General features: G+C 44.6%; 1 protein-coding gene across 1 annotated transcript in view; it reads left to right on the top strand.

The window, feature by feature from the left end:
- The window catches only part of LOC310770962 (uncharacterized protein), a gene marked incomplete at its 5' end in the record, with an annotated part of 168,622 nt that overhangs the window by 131,314 nt on the left and 17,542 nt on the right, over positions 1 to 19,766 (top strand). Inside the window, 4 exons of the mRNA XM_083663653.1 lie at positions 15,176 to 15,390; positions 15,522 to 15,790; positions 18,884 to 19,009; positions 19,212 to 19,356. Coding sequence (XP_083519779.1) covers positions 15,176 to 15,390; positions 15,522 to 15,790; positions 18,884 to 19,009; positions 19,212 to 19,356 — 755 coding nt within the window. The remainder of the gene's footprint in view (positions 1 to 15,175; positions 15,391 to 15,521; positions 15,791 to 18,883; positions 19,010 to 19,211; positions 19,357 to 19,766) is intronic.

Here is a 19,766-nt window from a genome sequence, read left to right as displayed (position 1 = left end):
ATCCTGTTACGTGCTGGGCCGCGCGTCTCACTCTCCGGTCTGAATAGAACTCATTTTCATCATAGACTTGAAGTTTTGCTCTGGCTGCATTCAACCTTATCATCTCCTCCAAATGCTCAAGCTCTCTTTTCAAGTGTTCTACAGACCTTTTCCTTGCAGCCTTTTCTTCTTGCTGTTTCTTTACAAGAGCAGCCTCTTGTTTCTCCTTTTCTATCCTACGTTCAGTCTCTTCCTTTTCTGCTTGTAAACGGCGAGTTAATGAAGCTGCTCTGCAACCATCTGCTTATCCTCAGCTTCAAGTCTTTGCAGCTTCTCTTGTTGGCAGTCTTGCTGAGCCATAATCTGCAATACAGCTTGCGTAGCTGCATACTCGGCGGCAGATTCTTGTCTTTTGATTGAGGATGTATGAGAGCGAATGGAATTAACCTTAGCTGGAGTTGAACTACTAGAGATTGAAGATGGGAATACAGAGTTAGCATCAGGCCAAATCAACTCCTCATTTGTTCCTTGAATTTGAGACTGAGCATTCTGTACAACAATACTGGTGACTGATGTGCACTTGTCCAGCTTGCGGCGCATGTCATGAGCAGGGCTGTCAACACTTCAGTATTCATCATAAATAGTATTCAGTTCAGCTAATTCCCTTTAAATAGTGCTGATGTGCTCTTGTAGGATGTTACTGGGATCCTGTTTTACTACTGATTTTTTAGCCACCTTAGTTAGAGCCTTAGTTAGAGTGAAGTGCCTTTCCTTTTTCTGTTAATACGCGGGGTCTTTCACTTCTACGAAGCTGTTCCGGCTGTACTGGTGGGTCTACAATGATAGACTCATCTGTTTGTTCTGGCTCTTGTTCTTCTATGGCAGCTAGTTCTTGTTCTTGTGACATTTTAAATGATTTGGAAATGACCTGTAGCCTACAGCATATAATTAACTTGTCTCACGTAATAAGAAACATTTTCACAAAAATACTCAAGTGAATAGGCTAACTAAATTAGATCACTGTCAACGAAATCAACCCTAATTATAAAGGCTTGGAAATGTTAGTCAATTACAGTAGGCAAAGTGTCCTTAATGCAACATTTCAACTTGCATAGAAATAGTTGACCATGACCATGAATAGAAAACGTCCCTTTGAATGTCAACTTACTTAAATGTACACAAATATTTCTTTATTCTCCAAAGTAAACAAATGCCTTTCTTCAAATAAATAATATAGTCACTATAAAACCAAGTAGACTACAAAAACAATTAGCCCTTATATCTTGTGAAACAGCTGTTTTTGTTATAGGCTACACACAGTCCCTTGTAGTTTTTCAATCCTTGTGTCACCTTCAGAACACAAACTTTAGTGCCTGGCTTATGGACGTTTCATGAGAAAACTGATGACCTTGTGTGTCCTTAACAGCAGGCTTATCTGTATGTCCCGTCTTGATGAGCTGCCTGTCGGCACCTCCTTGTCGGGCACGCAGAATGGAGAAAGTCTCAGCAGGTCTGAGTTCGAAGGTGGATTTGGGGATGGTGGAGAGCAGCTCAATAAATCCATCTATAGCAGAAGAACCGTGGTCTCTTACTGGAGGGAGTGATAGTCGAACTCACTGGCTGCACACAACTGAGAGGGAATGAGTTGTGAGAATGGCTTGACCAAAGAATGAAAGAATAAACTTCAAAAACATAAATCTTCCAAAAACCTCTTCTTAAACTTAAAATATCTTCTTCTTCTTCCTTCTTTCTTTAATTTATTATCTTAAACTTAGCAGAGCTACTTTCTTCTGACCATATGGCTGATGGCTGCCGGATGCTTCTAGATGAGTGTCACAGTCAAAAGTGTCCCCCTAACAACACAGAACATAAACTCCTTCCTATCTAACATTACAAACAAATCAATATTCATGAAAATAAATTACATACATACATGTAACATTTCAAGTAATGACATAAATAACAAAATAATATGTATGGCAGTTAAACTCAGAGTGCACCAGATTAATGCATTTTACTTTAAAATTTACAAAATGTCTTTGTCTAGGGGGTGCACAGCCCCCCCCCTAGATACCTCCCAGTCTAGATACCCCCCAGTCGGAGTCCTATTACCTTCTTGGTGGTGCAACCCCTGTTTGGAAAGCCTAGAATCACCTATGCCTGTATGTAACAGTGAAACTATATAAATATAATAATTCTTCTACATTCTCTAATTGTGTTAACTTCTTGTAAGTGAAATAGGCTAATGCTGACATTTATCAATTCATGAATTTGCTAAGTGGACTCCCACCAGAACCCTATCAAGGACCTCACTTTGAGACCCACTAATCGTGTTCTTCTTCATCTCAAATGACTCACAACATGGGCATTTACGGATTGGAAAAACCAAAAAATTACTTTCCCTGTTTAGGAAGCGAAGGGGGTGATGGCCGGGAGACTGTGTACAGCTAAAAATCACCGCATAACAGATGAATACCACAGTACCACAGGGATGACGTACATTTTGTAGACCAGCTCGCCATAGACAATGGGAATTTTGTATGGGGATTTCGATTAAAGTCGAGCTGAAATGAGATTCTGGGGGTCTGTGATTCTTTATCATGACGTATTCCAACTGAAACAGGGTAGAGAGGTGGTGACATAGCATGTGGAGGAGTTTGATTTGACCGTTGGAAAGTAAGCGTGTCTGCGATTAGGAACTGGAGTTGGCGTTGGCCATTCCTGGTGCTTGAATGCTGCGTAGAGCATGTTCTGACCCAAATAAGAGTGGGATCCATAATAATGCGATGATCTGTGCCTCAGGAGAGCACTCCGCACTGGACACCGCAAATAATGTATTTTACAGGACAAATCTGAAACCTACCGGTCACGTTTCAATAAGAGCCCATGTACAAACACAATATAATATAATAAATACAGCCCCGTGGAGTGCGTACTCGCTGGCTGCACAGCGCGAGCTCCCAGGGCAGAGGACCAGGTGGCAGCTGCCTCCGCGCGGACAGCCGTTTCCAAGCCTAGGAGTGCTGGCTGCCCGCCTTGAAGTGTGCGTCAAGCCGTGGTACTGTAAATAGCGATATTCCTGGAATGGGAGTTTAACAAGCCAGTTACATGTCATTTGTACTCTACATTAAATTAAGACATTACCGTTCGTTTTATTTTGTATTTTACATACTTATTGGCATTATTGGCATATTAACATTTATGGGCTAGAACAGGGGTCACTAATAGGCGGTCCGAATCCGGACGGAGACGCCATCCTATGCGGACCCAGACCTATAAGCTGTTATTATATTGAGATTTTTCTTCAATGTTGCAGTGTTTTGTATTTTTAAATGGCACAGCTTTTCTGGCTATTCTAGCATTTACGGTACTAGTTTGGAGTCCCACGTGACGCTACTCGGCCAATGCAATGTACATTCCAGCCGTTCCAAGATTCCTCCGTGCGGGTCCACTCTGCTTGTCACAGCTGTGTCAGTGAGCAGCGATACACACACACGCACACACACACACACACACACACACACACACACACACATACACACACACGGTGGAGAAATAGGTGAGAAGAAGTATGGCGTGCTCTAAAAAGAGAAAAGTGGACACAGAGAACCGAGTTTTTAATGAAGAATGGACAGATTTGTACATGTTTATCCTCCCCATGGGCAGTTCAAAGCCTGTCTGTCTGATCTGCTGCGAGACCGTGGCACTTATTAAAAGCAGCAATGTGAAAAGAAGAGCTTTGTGGAAAAATAAATCAAATACCATGTCTGCATCTTCAGCTACAAAGAAAACAGAAATATTAAGCCAGGATGAGCTAGCACAGCTGGATGAAGCAGTTCATAAGACACCATGCATAAGCTTAGCTGTAGATGAGTCTACTGATGTGTCTGACAATGCCCAGCTGTTAATTTATGTAAGGTTCTTCAACAAGGAGAAAAAAGAGTTCTGTGAAGACCTGTTAGGTGTGACATCCCTTCACACCAGTACAAGAGGAGAGGACATCTACCTGGCCATAAAGGAGATGTTAACCAAGAGGGGAATAGAGCCAAAACAAGTGATTTCCATTACCACAGATGGAGCCCCTGCCATGGTAGGGAGAGAGAAAGGAGCTGTGGCAAGAATGAAAGAGGACAATCCTGAGCTCATCTCTTACCATTGCATCATTCATCAATCAGTCCTGTGCTCCAGCCTGTCCGATGAGTATGCTGAGGTGATGAACACAATGATGAGAATGATTAACTTTCTTAGGGCATCCTCTTCTCACCAGCATCGCCTGCTCAGGGAATTCCTCAGAGAAGTTGGAGCAGATGCTGATGATCTTCTGCTCCACAATAATGTAAGATAGCTCAGCAAAGGCACTATGTTGTAACGGAGCCTACAGCACAAGAATTTCACACGTGATACTTGTACTACGGAGTGACAATAAAAATCTTGAATCTTGAATCTTGAATCTTGAATCTTGAATCTGGTTGGAGCGCTTTTGGTCCATCCGACAGGAAATCACAGCTTTTTTGGCACAGCTGAAGAGCCAGAAGGCCACATCATTTTCTCTCTTTTTGGTAGATGAGAAGAAGATGGATATTGTAGCTTTTTTGGTTGAATGAACTGAATTTAAAGCTACAGGGAAAGGACAATTCAGTTTGTGACCTGATGACAGAGGTCAACTCCTTTCAGAGGAAACTTAAGGTGTTCAAGGAAGACCTGCAGGGAGACTGTGCACACTTCACAACAGTGCAGAAACAGGTCCACGGAGAGAGAGATGTTTCTCATTTTGTTGACTTTGTTGACAAGCTGATTGTAAACTTCAGCAAGCGTTTCGACAGCTTCAGTCTTGGACAGCAGCTCACCCTGTTCATTCAGAACCCATTCCTCATCAAAGATATCAGGGGGTTCTCAAAGGAAGTCACACAGCACTTCAAGTGGGCAAATGCTGGGCCTCTCCAGATGCAACTGATCGATCTCCAGGCAGACGTGGCCTTGAAAGAGCATTTTGGAGGAACTGACCATGCCACTTTCTGGCTCAAACTGGTCTCAGAGACAGCTTTCCCAGTAGCACTGTACATCTTAACCATGTTTGGCTCCACATACAGTTGTGAGACAGCTTTCTCCACTATGAACATCATCAAAACCAAATATGGTTCCAGGCTCACCAATGAGCACCTCCACATGTGTATGAGAATGGCCCTGACACCATTCCAGCCCAGATTTAAAATCCTGGCAGGACAAGCAAGAGCTCACTTCTCTCACTCAAGAGAAAGAATGAGAGGTGTGTGTGTGTGTGTGTGTGTGTGTGTGTGTGTGTGTGTGTGTGTGTGTGTGTGTGTGTGTGTGTGTGTGTGTGTGTGTGTGTGTGTGTGTGTGTGTCTGTCTGTCTGTCTCTGTGTCTATAGGTGCTTTCACACCGGCCTTGAAAGCCGCAAAATGCACGGAAAATAGGATCCGCGCCTCCGATGTGAAAGTTTTGAACGCGCGTTGGTGGGTAATTGTTGTACACCTTTTGTCCCCCAAGCCGACCTAGTCACAGCGCCGGGTTAGCAGGTAACCCGCCTCCACTTGAAAGCATAGGAGCAGCAAGCCGGAACAGTGCGAATGCTCAGCTCATTCATAAAAAAATTACAGGGGAAATCACCTCAAGCAGCAAGAAAGACAGTGAAAGTAAAAAAGTAGCCTATACAATCATGCGCCAGGAGGAATGCTCCGTGCCTGTAAGTAGGTTAGGCTTTATGCTCAAACGATGTTGACATTAGTAGCCTAGGTAAAATTTACGGATATAATAATACGCTTCAGAGGACTATAGCTGTCTGTGGCGAGTTGGTCTGAGGATATTCCCTCTGGAAACCAGCTCCAGAACTGCAATCTGTCTAGCTAGCCAGTTGTGCATTCCCTTACGTTATAGTAGTCATGTGCATTTATAGCCTATACTATTCCCCTGACGAACGTTATGCAGACTGCAGCTGTTTGATATGCGGGCGTCGTCTTTCAGAACGGCCCCTAATTAGGCTACTTGATGGGAATCATTTGCTTTACAAAAAACTGGAACCAAAAGATAAGAATTAGCCTTGTAGCCTACCTAATAGGCTACATGATGGTGCGTCTGTGATGCATAAAGTCGATCAGATGAATATTGAAAGCCTTGTTACCATGCTGCATGTGGACAACACTTTCGTGTTTTATCAGTTTGATCCTTAACAACCGCAGCTGCACCTCGTTGGCTGGTGTACATCAGCAATGTTTGGTTGTTGAATGAATTCGTTCATCAAATGAAAATATTCATTTGGGCGAGGAGCTGGGTGCAGGCCCGCCGCACCCCATTACGCAGAGTACGCAGACTGCGTAGGGCATCATGTGACTGAGGGCACCAAAAAAAAAAAAAGTTTTTTTTTTTTTTTGGTGCCCTCAGTCAGGCCACTCACTGAACAGCAGGCCAGGCGCCACCTATTGGTTTACTAGTGGTTTTATTACTTTATTCAGGGTTAAAGTGGGTGCATCTCATTGTAAAATTGGACTCATCCCAAATTGGGCTTCAAACGGCCCAAATCTGGCTTCAACCGGCCCAAATCTGGCTTCAGCTGGCCCAAATCTGGCTTCAAACGACCCAAATCGGGCTTCAAATGGCCCAAATCTGGCTTCAAACGGCCCAAATCTGGCTTCAAACGGCCCAAATTGGGCTTCAAACAGCCCAAATTTTTTGCCGCCGCCCTTCAGACGCCGGCACGCACGTCGGCCCGTATCGGCCTGGCCTGCTTGGTATCTAATGCCCAGCCTGAATTATGATCCCAGTCCGTCCCTGCTTGCATGTACAGTTTAACAATCGCTTGTTTGCTGACATGTACAGTAATTCTAACAGTTGTTTGTTTGCCACATGTAATGTAATGTGAGATACACTAGTATCGTTCATAATGAATGATTATGCAGTCTTTCGTTATTGAAAGTTTTGCGGGGGGGGGGGGGGGGGGCACCACAAAACAATTACGCTTAGGGCACCCAAATGGCCAGCAGCGGCCCTGGCTGGGTGGAAATGCCTCCGCTCGCCTTTCAATCCAGGAGGGGTGGATGTCACTTGAAAGCACACCCCAGGACGGGAATGTGGCGGTGCTGTTTGGCTGTGTGTGAAAGCAATTTCTGTGGCGAGGCTGCCAGTTTTGCGGGCCTTTTGAACTGCAATTTTGCACAATCTGTGTGTGAAAACGGCTTATGTCTGTGGCTGGCTGGTCTCCCTCCCTCCCAGTACAACTACTGTCCCCAGGCTGCAAAAGTATGACTTCTTAGTCAGCTAGTCATTTATTCTCAGAACAGAAGAGGAGTAAGCTGTTCAATTGTTCAAATAAATATGTTGAGATTGTTTTGGTTGAGATAAGACTGCAAAAACCAGAAAAAGGGAAACTCAAGCTGCTACTTTTATTTCATTTTTCTTAAGCACTTTAATTTAAGATGCACATTTTCAAAAGCTTTCTGCTATGTGTTTTAAATGCAGCCCTTATTTTACTTGAAACTAAGAATTATTTATTATTTGAGTATTTTAAAATCCCTCCAGTTAAATGTGAAAAATGAGTTGTTTGAGTATCACAGTGTCCCTGAACACAAAGTTTGCTGTTTCATACACTTTTGCAGCAAGCTTATTTCAAGCATGATCATCATCATCATCATCATCATCATCATCACACACACACACACACACACACACACACACACACACACACACACACACACACACACACACACACACACACACACACACACACACACACACACACACACACACACACACAAGGCTATAGGATGTCACTGAAGATGTCATCAATGATGTCATCAGTGATGATGCCATCAGTGATTTCATACATAGGCATTGTGACATCATTGTGACATCACTGATGATGTCATCAGTGACACACATACACAGTGGCGGACTGCATAATCGGGCACGTCGGGCAAATGCCCGGTGGCCTGGCCTGGCCTGGCCTGCCAATTTTTTTTTTTTTTTTTTTTTTTTTTTTTTGCAGGCCAGGCCAGGCCACTCACTGAACAGCAGGCCAGGCGCCGCCTACTGGTTTACTAGTGGTTTTATTACTTTATTCAGGTTTAAAGTGGGTGCATTTCATTGTAAAATTGGACTTGGCCCAAATTGGGCTTCAAACGGCCCAAATTGGGCTTCAAACGGCCCAAATCGGGCTTCAAACAGCCCAAATCTGGCTTTAAACGACCCAAATCTGGCTTCAAACGGCCCAAATTGGGCTTCAAACGGCCCAAATTGAGCTTCAAACGCCCCAAATTTTCCGGGTCTTAAGATGCGCCAAATTTTAAGCCCTGCCTCTCTCTCTCTCTCTCTCTGCCTGTCTGTCTGTCTGTCTCTGTCTGTCTGTCTGTCTATCCGCCTGTCTGTGTCTATCTGTCTGTCTCTGCCTGTCTGTCTGTCTGTTTCTGCCTGTTTGTCTGTCTGTCTGTCTGTCTGTCTATCTGCCTGTCTGTGTCTATCTGTCTGTCTCTGCCTGTCTGTATGTATGTCTATCTATCTGTCTGTCTCTGCCTGTCTGTATGTCTATCTGTCTGTCTGTCTCTGTCTATCTGCCTGTCTGTGTCTATCTGTCTGTCTCTGCCTGGCTGTCTGTCTGTCTATCTATCTATATTTTTATGCCTCCGCCGGTGATAGCCAGGCCGGAGGCATTATGGATCCGGGTTGTCCGTCCGTCCGATGTTCGTTAACGCGACATCTGAGGAACGCCTTGACGGACTTTAATCAAATTTGCCTCAAACAATGACTGAGACTCAATGATGATCTGATTAGATTTTGGTGGTCAAAGGTCAAGGTCACTGTGACCTCTCGAACGCCATTTCCAAGCTTGTTAACGCGATATCTCAGGAATGCCTTGATGGAATTGAATGACATTTGCCTCAAACATCACCTTGGACTCAAGCATGAACTGATTAGATTTTGGTGGTCAAAGGCCAAGGTCACTGTGACCTCTCGAACACCATTTTCAAGCTTGTTAATGCGATGGGCCCTATCTTCGTACAGGCGATATCCCCTATTAGCGCTTGCGCACCTGTTTGCGCGTGCCTTGAAGCAGGGAAGATTGCAGTCCGCTGTCCAGGTGTTATGCCGAGTTTTACACCCCAGCGCCGGCAGCATCCCCACCTCACGGGAGCACATTGTAATGATTTATACAGAAATGTAACTGTTTAAAAGTGATATAATTGTCTGGTAGACGTGACCTCCCTGATTTCTAAGTTAAAACAGCCCCGAAATATGTTGGGGATGCAATTCTCGGCGGGGATGCGGAAACGTTCACGTCGCAGGTGCAAATTAGAGCGTTGCCAAAATCATCTGCGCCCCAAAATGCCTGCGCAAACGGGATTTGGGCGGTCTTAACTACCAGAATTATTCACAGGTGTGGCCAGGCAATGCTGGGCATTACGTCAATCAAAACTAATCAGATTCCCATCTCGCAATGGCTGTTTGCGCGAGGCATGCAATATGCTGTAATTCTCTCCATGCATAATAGAGACACTGCGTAACGCGTCATCATTCAGAAACCACGCCCAAGATGGGGGAAAACAGAAATCCCCCCTCCAATTCTGGCGTTCTCCTATGTCACATGCATGGTTGTGTGTTGCACAAAAAGATCGTATATACGGAAGATGAACACTCCAACTTACTTCCTTGACAGCTAGATCAACATTTTTCTTCTCACCAATTCTCAATGGCTTCCTTGTTTCGCTCAGGAGTACAAAAAAACTTTAACTGGCGATTTTTTACATTTGTTGTCTGCGCAGCCCACCACACAACAGCTTTTAGCTATGTTTAATTCAAGGAAAATGACGCTGGTGTGTGGAAATGAACGGAGCTTTTCCCCCGTGATGGGCGGGACCAATTTCATGCAGTGTCTCTATAGAGTGTACTCACTCGTGCGAGGACAGAGAGAGATGGAGAGAGCTTATTGACAGATCGTCTGTGGTGCCAACGACCCTCCGGGTTATGAAGATAAATAGCCTATGTCCATTGTCCAACAAGTTTTCTCAATTAATTTCCCTCTTTGCGATGTGATAAAAGTTTCTCAGTGAGTTATAGTTGATTGCCTCACTGAATTATCTGCTAATACCCAAGTTTAGCAGCAGAATTTGATGTCCTGGCGTGGCAAGGCTGTCCGTAATGACATATCCAAAAGGGATTTTACTTTGCACTGCGCTGCGCAGCACGGAGATTATAGTGCACTTCAGCGCAGCGAGGTATTTGGCGCGTAAGAGGTCCTTTTCAAAGCTCTTAGCACAAAGTAATTGCGCGCTGCTGATGATAGGACAGGGGTGCCGCAAAGGTAGTGTGGTAGATCGCATGGCATTGAGGGGGGGGGGGGGGGGCGTAGTGAGGATGGATGATAGGCTAATAGGCCCATTTGCCACTTGATTGACGTACAGGTAGCCAGTCAGATCTCATCTATACTGCGCATGCAAAAGTTAGCAGCCTATCATCCATCCTCACTATGGCATTTGCCACTTGTTTGACGTACAGGTGCGCCAGTCAGATCTCGCTGTGGCAGCCAAGTTTGTATATATATATAAATAAATATGTTTGGTAGATCACTTTGACTTGGTCATTTTAAAAGTAGCTCCCAAGCTGAAAAAGTGTGGGCACCCCTGCGATAGGATAATGCCATCTATTCTTTAGCGCTGAAACGCCTGCTTTGGCATGTGGCATGCCTATGCCCAGTACAATTATAACAGGCATGCGCTTGTGCCCGCCCCCAATTTGCATTGTGCACGGCGTAAAACGAGCGCAAACGCTAAATTTCCGCTTTTGGGAAGATGGGGCCCGATATCTCGATATATTTTGGTGGTCAAACGTCAAGGTCACTTGACGAACACCATTGTCAAGCTTTTTAACGCAATATCTCAGGAATGCCTTGACGGAGTTTCATCAAATTTGCCTCAAACGTCGACTTGGGTGCAAGGATGAACGGATTACATTTTGGTGATCAAAGGTCAAGGTCCCTGTGACCTCTCCAACGCCATTTTCAAGCTTGTTAACTCAATGGGCTCTATCTTTCCCCTGGCCTTAAATTTGCATTCATGGCTTTGCCCGTCGCTATTACTGGTCAGGCGCATTCCCTAATTTTTCCTTGCCGCTAAACAGCAGAATCCGCGGCTCTAACCATTTAACGACGCCTTTTTAAGCATAGAATTATTCACAAGTGTTGGATTGGTGGTCTCCAGTAAACCAATCACATTCTTCCCATACAAGGTCCCAAGATACTCCAGTCCGGTAACCCCGGTTGCGGCTGCATGCTGTCATCTCTTCATGCCAATTTGGATATCTCAGCGCATCACAGATCATAGCCTGAATAAAACGATTCAACCTACAGGCAAATACAGATCTGTTCAGCAGGGCTGATGGTCTCCCTGTACAATATAGAACGTTAACTATCGGTCACATTCCTGATACCATCCACTTCCATGATCTTTATTTGTTGTCAACACATAACTTTCACAATAGTGAACAAGCCCCCCCCACTCAGCTCATTCAGGGCAGGTAGTTTTATAACGTGTAGGCTACCTGCTGCTCCTGCACATCACAGCACAGGCTAAAATCATTTAGCCGCTAAATGATGCGACATAAATATAGCCTACATTATGTAAAGTCATGGCATAAATGTGTTTTTATTGAAAAAGTACGTGTCAAGTAAGCTAAGTCTTGTTGGAGCGGACATCACAGTACAACTGTGTTACGGTTGTCACTCGACTATAACACGTATTTGCGACGGATATATATACGACCTGGATTACATGTATGTTTCACATCGGGTTGTGTTTTGATTGTTGATTGTGTTTCAGGGTTGTTTGTCCAAATTTGAAATGTTCTAGAATTGCATGTTGTGTTAACATAAATATTATTTCTATCTACCACGTAGCCTACTTAGGCTGATTTGGTTGCTTTTTCTTGTCAAAATGTATTAAGCCTCAATGCATGCTGGGAGAGATGCAAATGTATTTCTTGTGTGGCGTTTGGTAGGGGAGCCGGCGCACTGAATAAGGCCTGGTTTTCAAAAGCGTTAACCGCAAAATTAACGCCAGTTGGAAGATCGCTTTAGGCTGGTATTTAAGGCCGAAACGTTCCTGGCCTATTCTGGCACTGTGCCACGCCTCTTCAGCGTAAAGCGCATTTCGGGGCATAAAAACATGACGCTATCTTCCCGAGTCAGCGGTAGGCAGGCGTACAGCGTGTTTTTTTGCGTTTAAGGCCAGTTTAGCGCCTAAGGCCAGGGGTAGAATAGAGCCCCATATTTCAGAAATGCCATGACGGAATTTCATAAAATTTGCCTCAAACATTAACTTGGCCTCAAGGATGAACTGATTACACTTTGGTGGTCAAAGTTCAAGGTCACTGTGACCTCACGAACGCCATTCCCAGTTTGTTAACTGGGAATGGCGGTTTGTTAACGCGGTTTGTTAACACAATATCTCAAGAACGGCTTGATGGAATTTCTTCTGATTTGGCTCGAACATCGACTTGGACGCAAGGATGAACTGATTCCATTTTGGTTATCAAAGGTCAAGATCACTGACCTCTCGAATGCCATTTTCAAGCTTGTTAACTGTCTTGATGGAATTTCTTCGAATTTGCCTCAAATGGCGATTTGGACTCAAGTATGAACTAATGGCGGAGGCATAAATCTGCGGTGCGGTTGTTCTAGTTTAATCCTATTAGAATAGTGCCATGAAGTCCACATGGCCTGCTGGGAGACACGCCACTTACCACGGTTGTGTATACAGTAGTCTTTCCAATTTATAACTTATAATGCAACAGTTTTACCACAAACTGTGACTTTCTTGGCCTGCAAAGTTATCTAAACCTTGTACCCCCCTGGTCCAGCTGATGGATATTTCTTACATTCACGTAGCGGCCGTTTGGACAATTTTGGCACGAATTGTCTGAAATTATATTATTATAAATATTATTTTATTTTATTTTGGAAATTCACCCTCCCACCACTAGAACAAAACCATCCTGGCACCCATAGTGAGACTTACTAACATCGGTCCTCCTTAGGTACAGTAGCCGGTGATTCACTATAACCTCCTTTTTGAGACCACCAGGAAATCTTGACAAAATTCATGCATTTACATTTTTTCTGCTCTTATCCTGGGCCAAATAACTTGAAATTTGACCTTAAAATCTAACTTTGGAGTTGGTTGAAAATTTGGTTACAAGGCGTCCAAATTCCATTGCATAGTTTTCTCATTGGTTTCAATGTTAATTTTGCACAAAAACAAAAAACAAATTCCGACTCCCAGGTACTTTCCCCAATTTCTTTTATTTCTCTGATCTTACACATCTCAGCCGAGTCAAGACATCAACTTTGTAGTTTGTATTGTGTTTGCCCCCCCCCCCCCCCCGTATTTGCTCAGTGTTGGCACAGCAATCAATTCCATGCAGTTTGACATGAAATATACAGTACAGTGATCGCCATGGCAACATGTCACATAAGGTGGGAACCCGGATTTTCCAGTGCAAACTACTCATTTGAAGCATTTAGACTGAAATTGATGCAGGAATGAAGCTTTTTTGTGTGTTTTTTGTGAAAATTAGCTGTGAGTCGAAAATTGGCACTGGTCTTTTTTTCGTTCAAATTTACCTCTTTTGAGTGTACATCGTATCTCAGCAACCGTTCGTCGTAGAGACTTGTGGCTGGCATGAATGGAATCAGAAATTAGTATATCTCCTCACAGCCATGGCGATCGGGCCTTCTTATAGGGGCCTTCCATATGCTTGTTCTCTGCACCGGAGCACAGCAACTCTGTCGGCTGTCATGAGCGTCATGGGTGGTTCCCTGCGTGTCCTTCCTCATCTCGGCCGACAACAGGTGTGAGTGTTGAACCGGATGTCAAAACTCAGTCATGACCAGCATCCGGGTAGTGCCCCAGATGCGCATGCGCGTAGTTCTGTGGCCTTCCGTGTCAAAGAGCCAACCAGTTTCTCCGTTTCTCCATGACTATTCCCCGCAGCTCAGCGGCTATCAGTGCGGTCCGTGTCTGGATCATTTTTCTGGGAAACGGAAGGTCAGATCACTATGCATAGAAAGGAATATACTGTGGAAGTTAGTCTCACGTAGTCAGAGCCACCGTCGACGTCATAAAGCTTCCAGCGACGGAGGTACGGCTGGGTGTCGGTATGACACCTGACAGGTAAGAGCCACACCTCCTTATACAGTGTAACTCCACTGTACATTAAATACAGTAGACTGGCATTTGACGGGTTACAATTCTGGGTAAGCATGAAATGTTGATATGAGGTATGAGGGATTAAGTTACCAATAGATAAGAATCAATAAAAAAATAAAAAATTGTGAATATAAAAAACAAGTATGAATATCAATATCCAGCTGCTGTACGTAGAGGGCCGCAAGAGTCCGAACAAATGTGCAATTCTCAAAAGATGAAAGATGGAAGAAAATAATTCCTCCACCAAAAATGTGACAAATCCAAGGCTATGATAATCCCACCGGGGAAGATCCAGGTGGCATTAATGGGAAGGGGGGGGGGGGGGGATCACATTTTGTGTTTTCTACTGTAAATTTGATTGTACAGTAAGTACAGTAAACTGGCATTTGAGGGGTTAAAATTCTGACTAAGCATGAAATGTTGATATGAGGTATGAGGGATGAAGTTACCAATGGATAAGAATCAATACAAAATAAACAAATAAATAATTATGAATATAAAAAATAAGTATAGTAGTAAATAGTAAATAAGTAAGAATATCAATATTCAGCTGCTAGACCAACTTAGGAACGACAGGCAAAACATTATTGGGGGGGTACTTAAATTGACAAACATTACATGTGTTCCTCATGGCACAATTCATGCGGGATCAAAACATGGGTGTCTCTCGCCATTCACCACCATTTCAATCTTTTTTCCATGGCTGGTTCGCATAGGCCTCGATGAGAAAGAGAGGGACTTTTGTCTATTGACTTTCAGACGAAGGGGCAGCAAGTGCTAAGATCCAGGTCTTCCGGACTAATTCCTGTGGTACTCTACTATGGCCTATTATTCACAGGCCATCTAATGAAAACTGCTTGCAACTTTTCATTTCTAAAAGGTCTGCCTTCTTACATTGGATGATGCTAGTGGAGTGCTACTATCACCCAACATTGTGTGTGCTACAGACTATATACAGATACATGCTGTATTGTGTGTCCTACAGGTTCAAGTGCCCTGGTGCAGGTGTGTTCCAGTGTACTTTGACTGGTCTGGTGTTTACTATGGCTGAGGAGGGGGAGGTGCTGTACAGGACCATCCAGTGGGATGAGGGCCTCCTCCAATCAGCTGGCAAGACACCTGCAGGCCCGCTGTTCAACATCCAGTGTCCTCAGAACTCTGTCCGTCAGCTCCACCTCCCACACTGTGAAACCACCCCTGGTAGGCACATTATTCAGTCATGATTATATATTGATTACTGCTGAACATTTTTTACAAATAATTAAATTAAATGTAATGCCATTTTAATGGAGTTGACACAAGTGAAACTAAATGTTGATGTGTATTCACAGTACCACTTCCTGAAAGTGAAAGCCTGTCTGTTGTCCACATCACTGATGAGGGAATGAGCTTCCTCCGGCCACTGGAGATCACAGAAACTCATGTGGGTGTGAATGTCCCCCACCTCTCTGCCTTTGGCCTCGTGTGGGATACGATTCTGGCATTTCTAACTTCCACCAAGACTATCCAGGGCCAAGTTCTGCTGTTCCTCCAACCACCACACAAGCAGAGACGAAAACTCAACGTGTTTCTGCTGCCAGACAACATTCCTGTTCAGGAGGTAATGCTCCCTGTCACATTCGGGGCTGAAACCCTATTGTTTTTGTGCTGGTATTTATTATTATTGTATATTAGGAATACCTCACTTACGTCGCATTGTTCAAATTTTGCAATCTGGTGGAAGCATTTTTCAATCAAGTAGGCATCTCTCACGCTATACGGGTGCTCGATTCCTATGCCTGCCCGCTGCGTGGGCTCGCTAGCTCGGCCGCCACATGGCCTCACCCGCCCTGCAGCTGGCTGAGCTGGCCCTGAGGCTCGCATACGCAGCTCCCCCGCTGCGCGTTTTCACCCGCAGCTCGGCTGCTGCGTGGCCTTACCTGCCCTATTGGTGCACACAGGTGTGTGAGTGCGTGTTGCTCACAAAATGTTATAGCCCTTAAGTTTACATGCGCGCGGGTATGACATCACTAATGACATAATCAGTCTTCACTGATGACATCATCAGTGATGTCACAATGCCTCCTTGTGTGTGTGCGCCCCCTTATGACATCATCAGTGTGTGTGCCCCCTTATTACATCACTGATGACATCATCAGTCTTATGACATCATCAGTGATGTCACAGTGCCTCCTTGTGTGTGTGTGTGTGTGTGTGTGTGTGTGTGTGTGTGTGTGTGTGTGTGTGTGTGTGTGTGTGTGTGTGTGTGTGTGTGTGTGTGTGTGTGTGTGACGTCACTTCCGGGACAACCGGGACACTAAATTGAAACACACATTAGAGAGCTGCGTGGGCCTGAAATGAGTTATGATGAGTTATGAAAGTAATTGGCCCGAGCTGCGAGGCCCGAATCCCAATATTACCATATAATCTCTCCCTCTCTCTCTGTTCCTCAGTGTGTTGCTCCTGCAGCCTCTCTGCCTGTCTCTCTATTTGACTCTCTCTCTCTCTCTCTCTCTGTTCGGGAGCTGTCCTCTGTACATGGACGGACACGGCACACACGGCTTGTTTTGTTGTTTTTTACACACTAAGAGACAGCACGCTGTCTGTCGCTGACTGAGCGGAAAGCTACATGTCATGACATGAGTATGAATGGCAGACTAACGTCACGTGAGGGTCTGTGTGTGACTGTGTGCTGGGGGAGTGTCTGTGCACTCCTCTTTGTCTGACTGCTCTGCTGTCTAAAATTAAGCGAGTAATACAACGTTATTTAATTTAATTATTGAAACGGGCCCGACCCCGGCCCGGCCCGGAACTAGTAATTAAAAAAAGAAGAAAAAAAGCCCGGCCCCGGCCCGTATTGTCCAGGCCCGAGGGGCCCGCGAGGGAACCCTCGGGCTTGCAGCTCTCTAACCCACATTGCCATATTTATATATATCAATCAATAAAATATAGATAGAAGGTGAATCAACACAGATATAATGGGTTATAGTGGGACTTTCCATGCCTGCCCCATTCACTTCAATACATTCAGGCGGCGTCTTGTCATAGATGCATTTTCAATGGATCAGCGTGGGGGAAATCTTCCCGTTCTTTGCAAGCAGCAGAGTTAGCATTTAGCTGCTAGCCCAGCCCAGGCAGACAGGATTGGGGATTAATCGTGCATTCCTTTATAACTGGGACTGCTAATCTTATGGTTCAAAGGTCATGAGCTGGGATGGTGACGTCACCAGAGCTGGTATTTTCCATTCCAAACTCGTAGGAGCCTCAGCAGCCCCGACCTCAAAAATCCAAGATGGCTGCGAGAACAGTAGTTATAATCGTAGTAAATGTTTTTTTATTAGCACTTCTGTCTTGTTTGTGTCTCATTAAATCAGCTGTACACACATCACTGCCTAACTTCTATCTGTGTGGACATGAGGCTGCAGTGTTTGTATGTGCAAAATGCCGCGAAATGCCTTGTTATCAACTGTTATTGCTAACAATGGCTAGCCTGGCTAGTGACTGGATCTGACCAGTGAACAGTGAACTTCCCAGCTCAAGTTTTCTGCAAATGGAACGCTAACAAAACGGATGTGACGTCATTTAGCCTTCACATCCCAGTTATTTTGCGATAAAGGAATGCAACATTAACCCCTGCAGTAGACACACATCTGAACAGTATGTGTACCTGCTCTTGAATCCCCGATCCTGTAGTGTAGAGCTGCAGCACCTTCCACAGGTGAGTCAGGTCATTAAGATATATTATTGGTTTTCCCCCACGCCCTACTGACACAACGCTAGCGGAAGTAACGTTTTGTGGGCGTTCCCACACAGACCGACTGTATCTATAGAACTGTCCCTAAAGTCTAGCCCCAATGCAAAATGTTAACGCTGTGATGAGAGTGATGTCTCTTCCTTTTGTTATAGGTTAGGCTACTACTTGCACACAGAGAGGAAGCAAAATCTTGCATTTTTGATCAATACAATATACTCTTCATAAAACATTTGGGGCCCCAAATGCCAGGACTAACAACACCCATAGCAAATAGTATGCACACAAAAATGACCGCTGACCAAATCTCTCTCTCCTCCCCCCCCCCCCCTCTCTCTCTCTCTCTCTCTCTCTCTCACACACAGGGGCGGACTGGGATCATAATTCAGGCTGGGCATTAGATACCAAGCAGGCCAGGCCGATACGGGCCGACGCGCGTGCCGGCGTCCGAAGGGCGGCGGCGGAAAATTTGGGGCGTTTGAAGCTCAATTTGGGCCGTTTGAAGCCCAATTTGGGCCGTTTGAAGCCAGATTTGGGCCGTTTGAAGCCAGATTTGGGTCGTTTAAAGCCAGATTTGGGCTGTTTGAAGCCCAATTTGGGGCCAAGTCCAATTTTACAATGAGATGCACCCACTTTAAACCTGAATAAAGTAATAAAACCACTAGTAAACCAGTAGGCGGCGCCTGGCCTGCTGTTCAGTGAGTGGCCTGGCCTGGCTTGCAAAAAAAAAAAAAAAAAAAAAAAAAATTTTTTTTTTTTTTTTTTTTTTTTGGCAGGCCAGGCCAGGCCAGGCCACCGGGCATTTGCCCGACGTGCCCGATTATGCAGTCCGCCACTGCTCACACACACACATGCACTACGGTGTTATATGTATTTAAACATGTCAAACTGTTGAGAAGATTGTCATCATGAACACGACAGTGAAACGATCTTTCAAATACAACTGTTGTGATATAATTTAAGGTGAAAGGTCAACAAGAAAATGCTGAGTACATCCCGTACATTCCGTCCGATTGTGTTCTCTCCAAACATCAAAGATACAGTCTCCACTGCACTCCTGAGGAGTGTAAAGTACAGCCTGAGGCTGAGGTACGTCAAATACAACTTCCTGCAAAATATCTCTGTTAATAAAGCTTTAACGTGTGTGTGTGTGTGTGTGTGTGTGTGTGTGTGTGTGTGTGTGTGTGTGTGTGTGTGTTATACAGATTCAGTTATTTTACATGTAAAACACGAACATTCAATTATATCATATTTTTGGGAGCAAAAACAACAACACTTCTCCTGGTTTCAGGATGTCTTACCATTTTATCCAAAATATGGACCAAATTACCACCCAACATTTGTGGTTCGCCTGGATACAAGAACAGAGGAAGTGACTCTGATGGTTCGAGATGAAGAGAGGAGAGTCTGGAATCATGTGCTTGATGATCTGCCTGGTAAAGACTTAAATCCTCCTACAGCTTCACTCAGTCTGTTAGAATGGAGAAGGTGATGGTAGTTCAGCTCTAGATCATTTTTCAGTCTGGCTGCATTCACAGTCTGCTGTGGCATCTCTGCTCTCTGTGTGTGTGTGTGTGTGTGTGTGTGTGTGTGTGTGTGTGTGTGTGTGTGTGTGTGTGTGTGTGTGTGTGTGTGTGTGTGTGTGTGTGTGTGTGTGTGTGTGAGGGTCTGTGTGTGACTGTGTGGCTGGGGGAGTGTCTGTGCACTCCTCTTTGTCTGACTGCTCTGCTGTCTAAAATTAAGCGAGTAATACAACGTTATTTAATTTAATTAAATACACACACACACACACACACACACACACACACACACACACGTATGCAGCATAAATTAATCAGTATGGTAA

This window comes from Poromitra crassiceps, assembly GCF_964638095.1.
Source record: "Poromitra crassiceps genome assembly, contig: HAP1_SCAFFOLD_280, whole genome shotgun sequence".
NCBI classification, from domain to species: Eukaryota; Metazoa; Chordata; class Actinopteri; order Beryciformes; family Melamphaidae; genus Poromitra; species Poromitra crassiceps.
The sequence above is the reverse complement of the archived record's forward strand: the minus strand, read 5'-3'. Positions and strand labels throughout refer to the sequence as shown.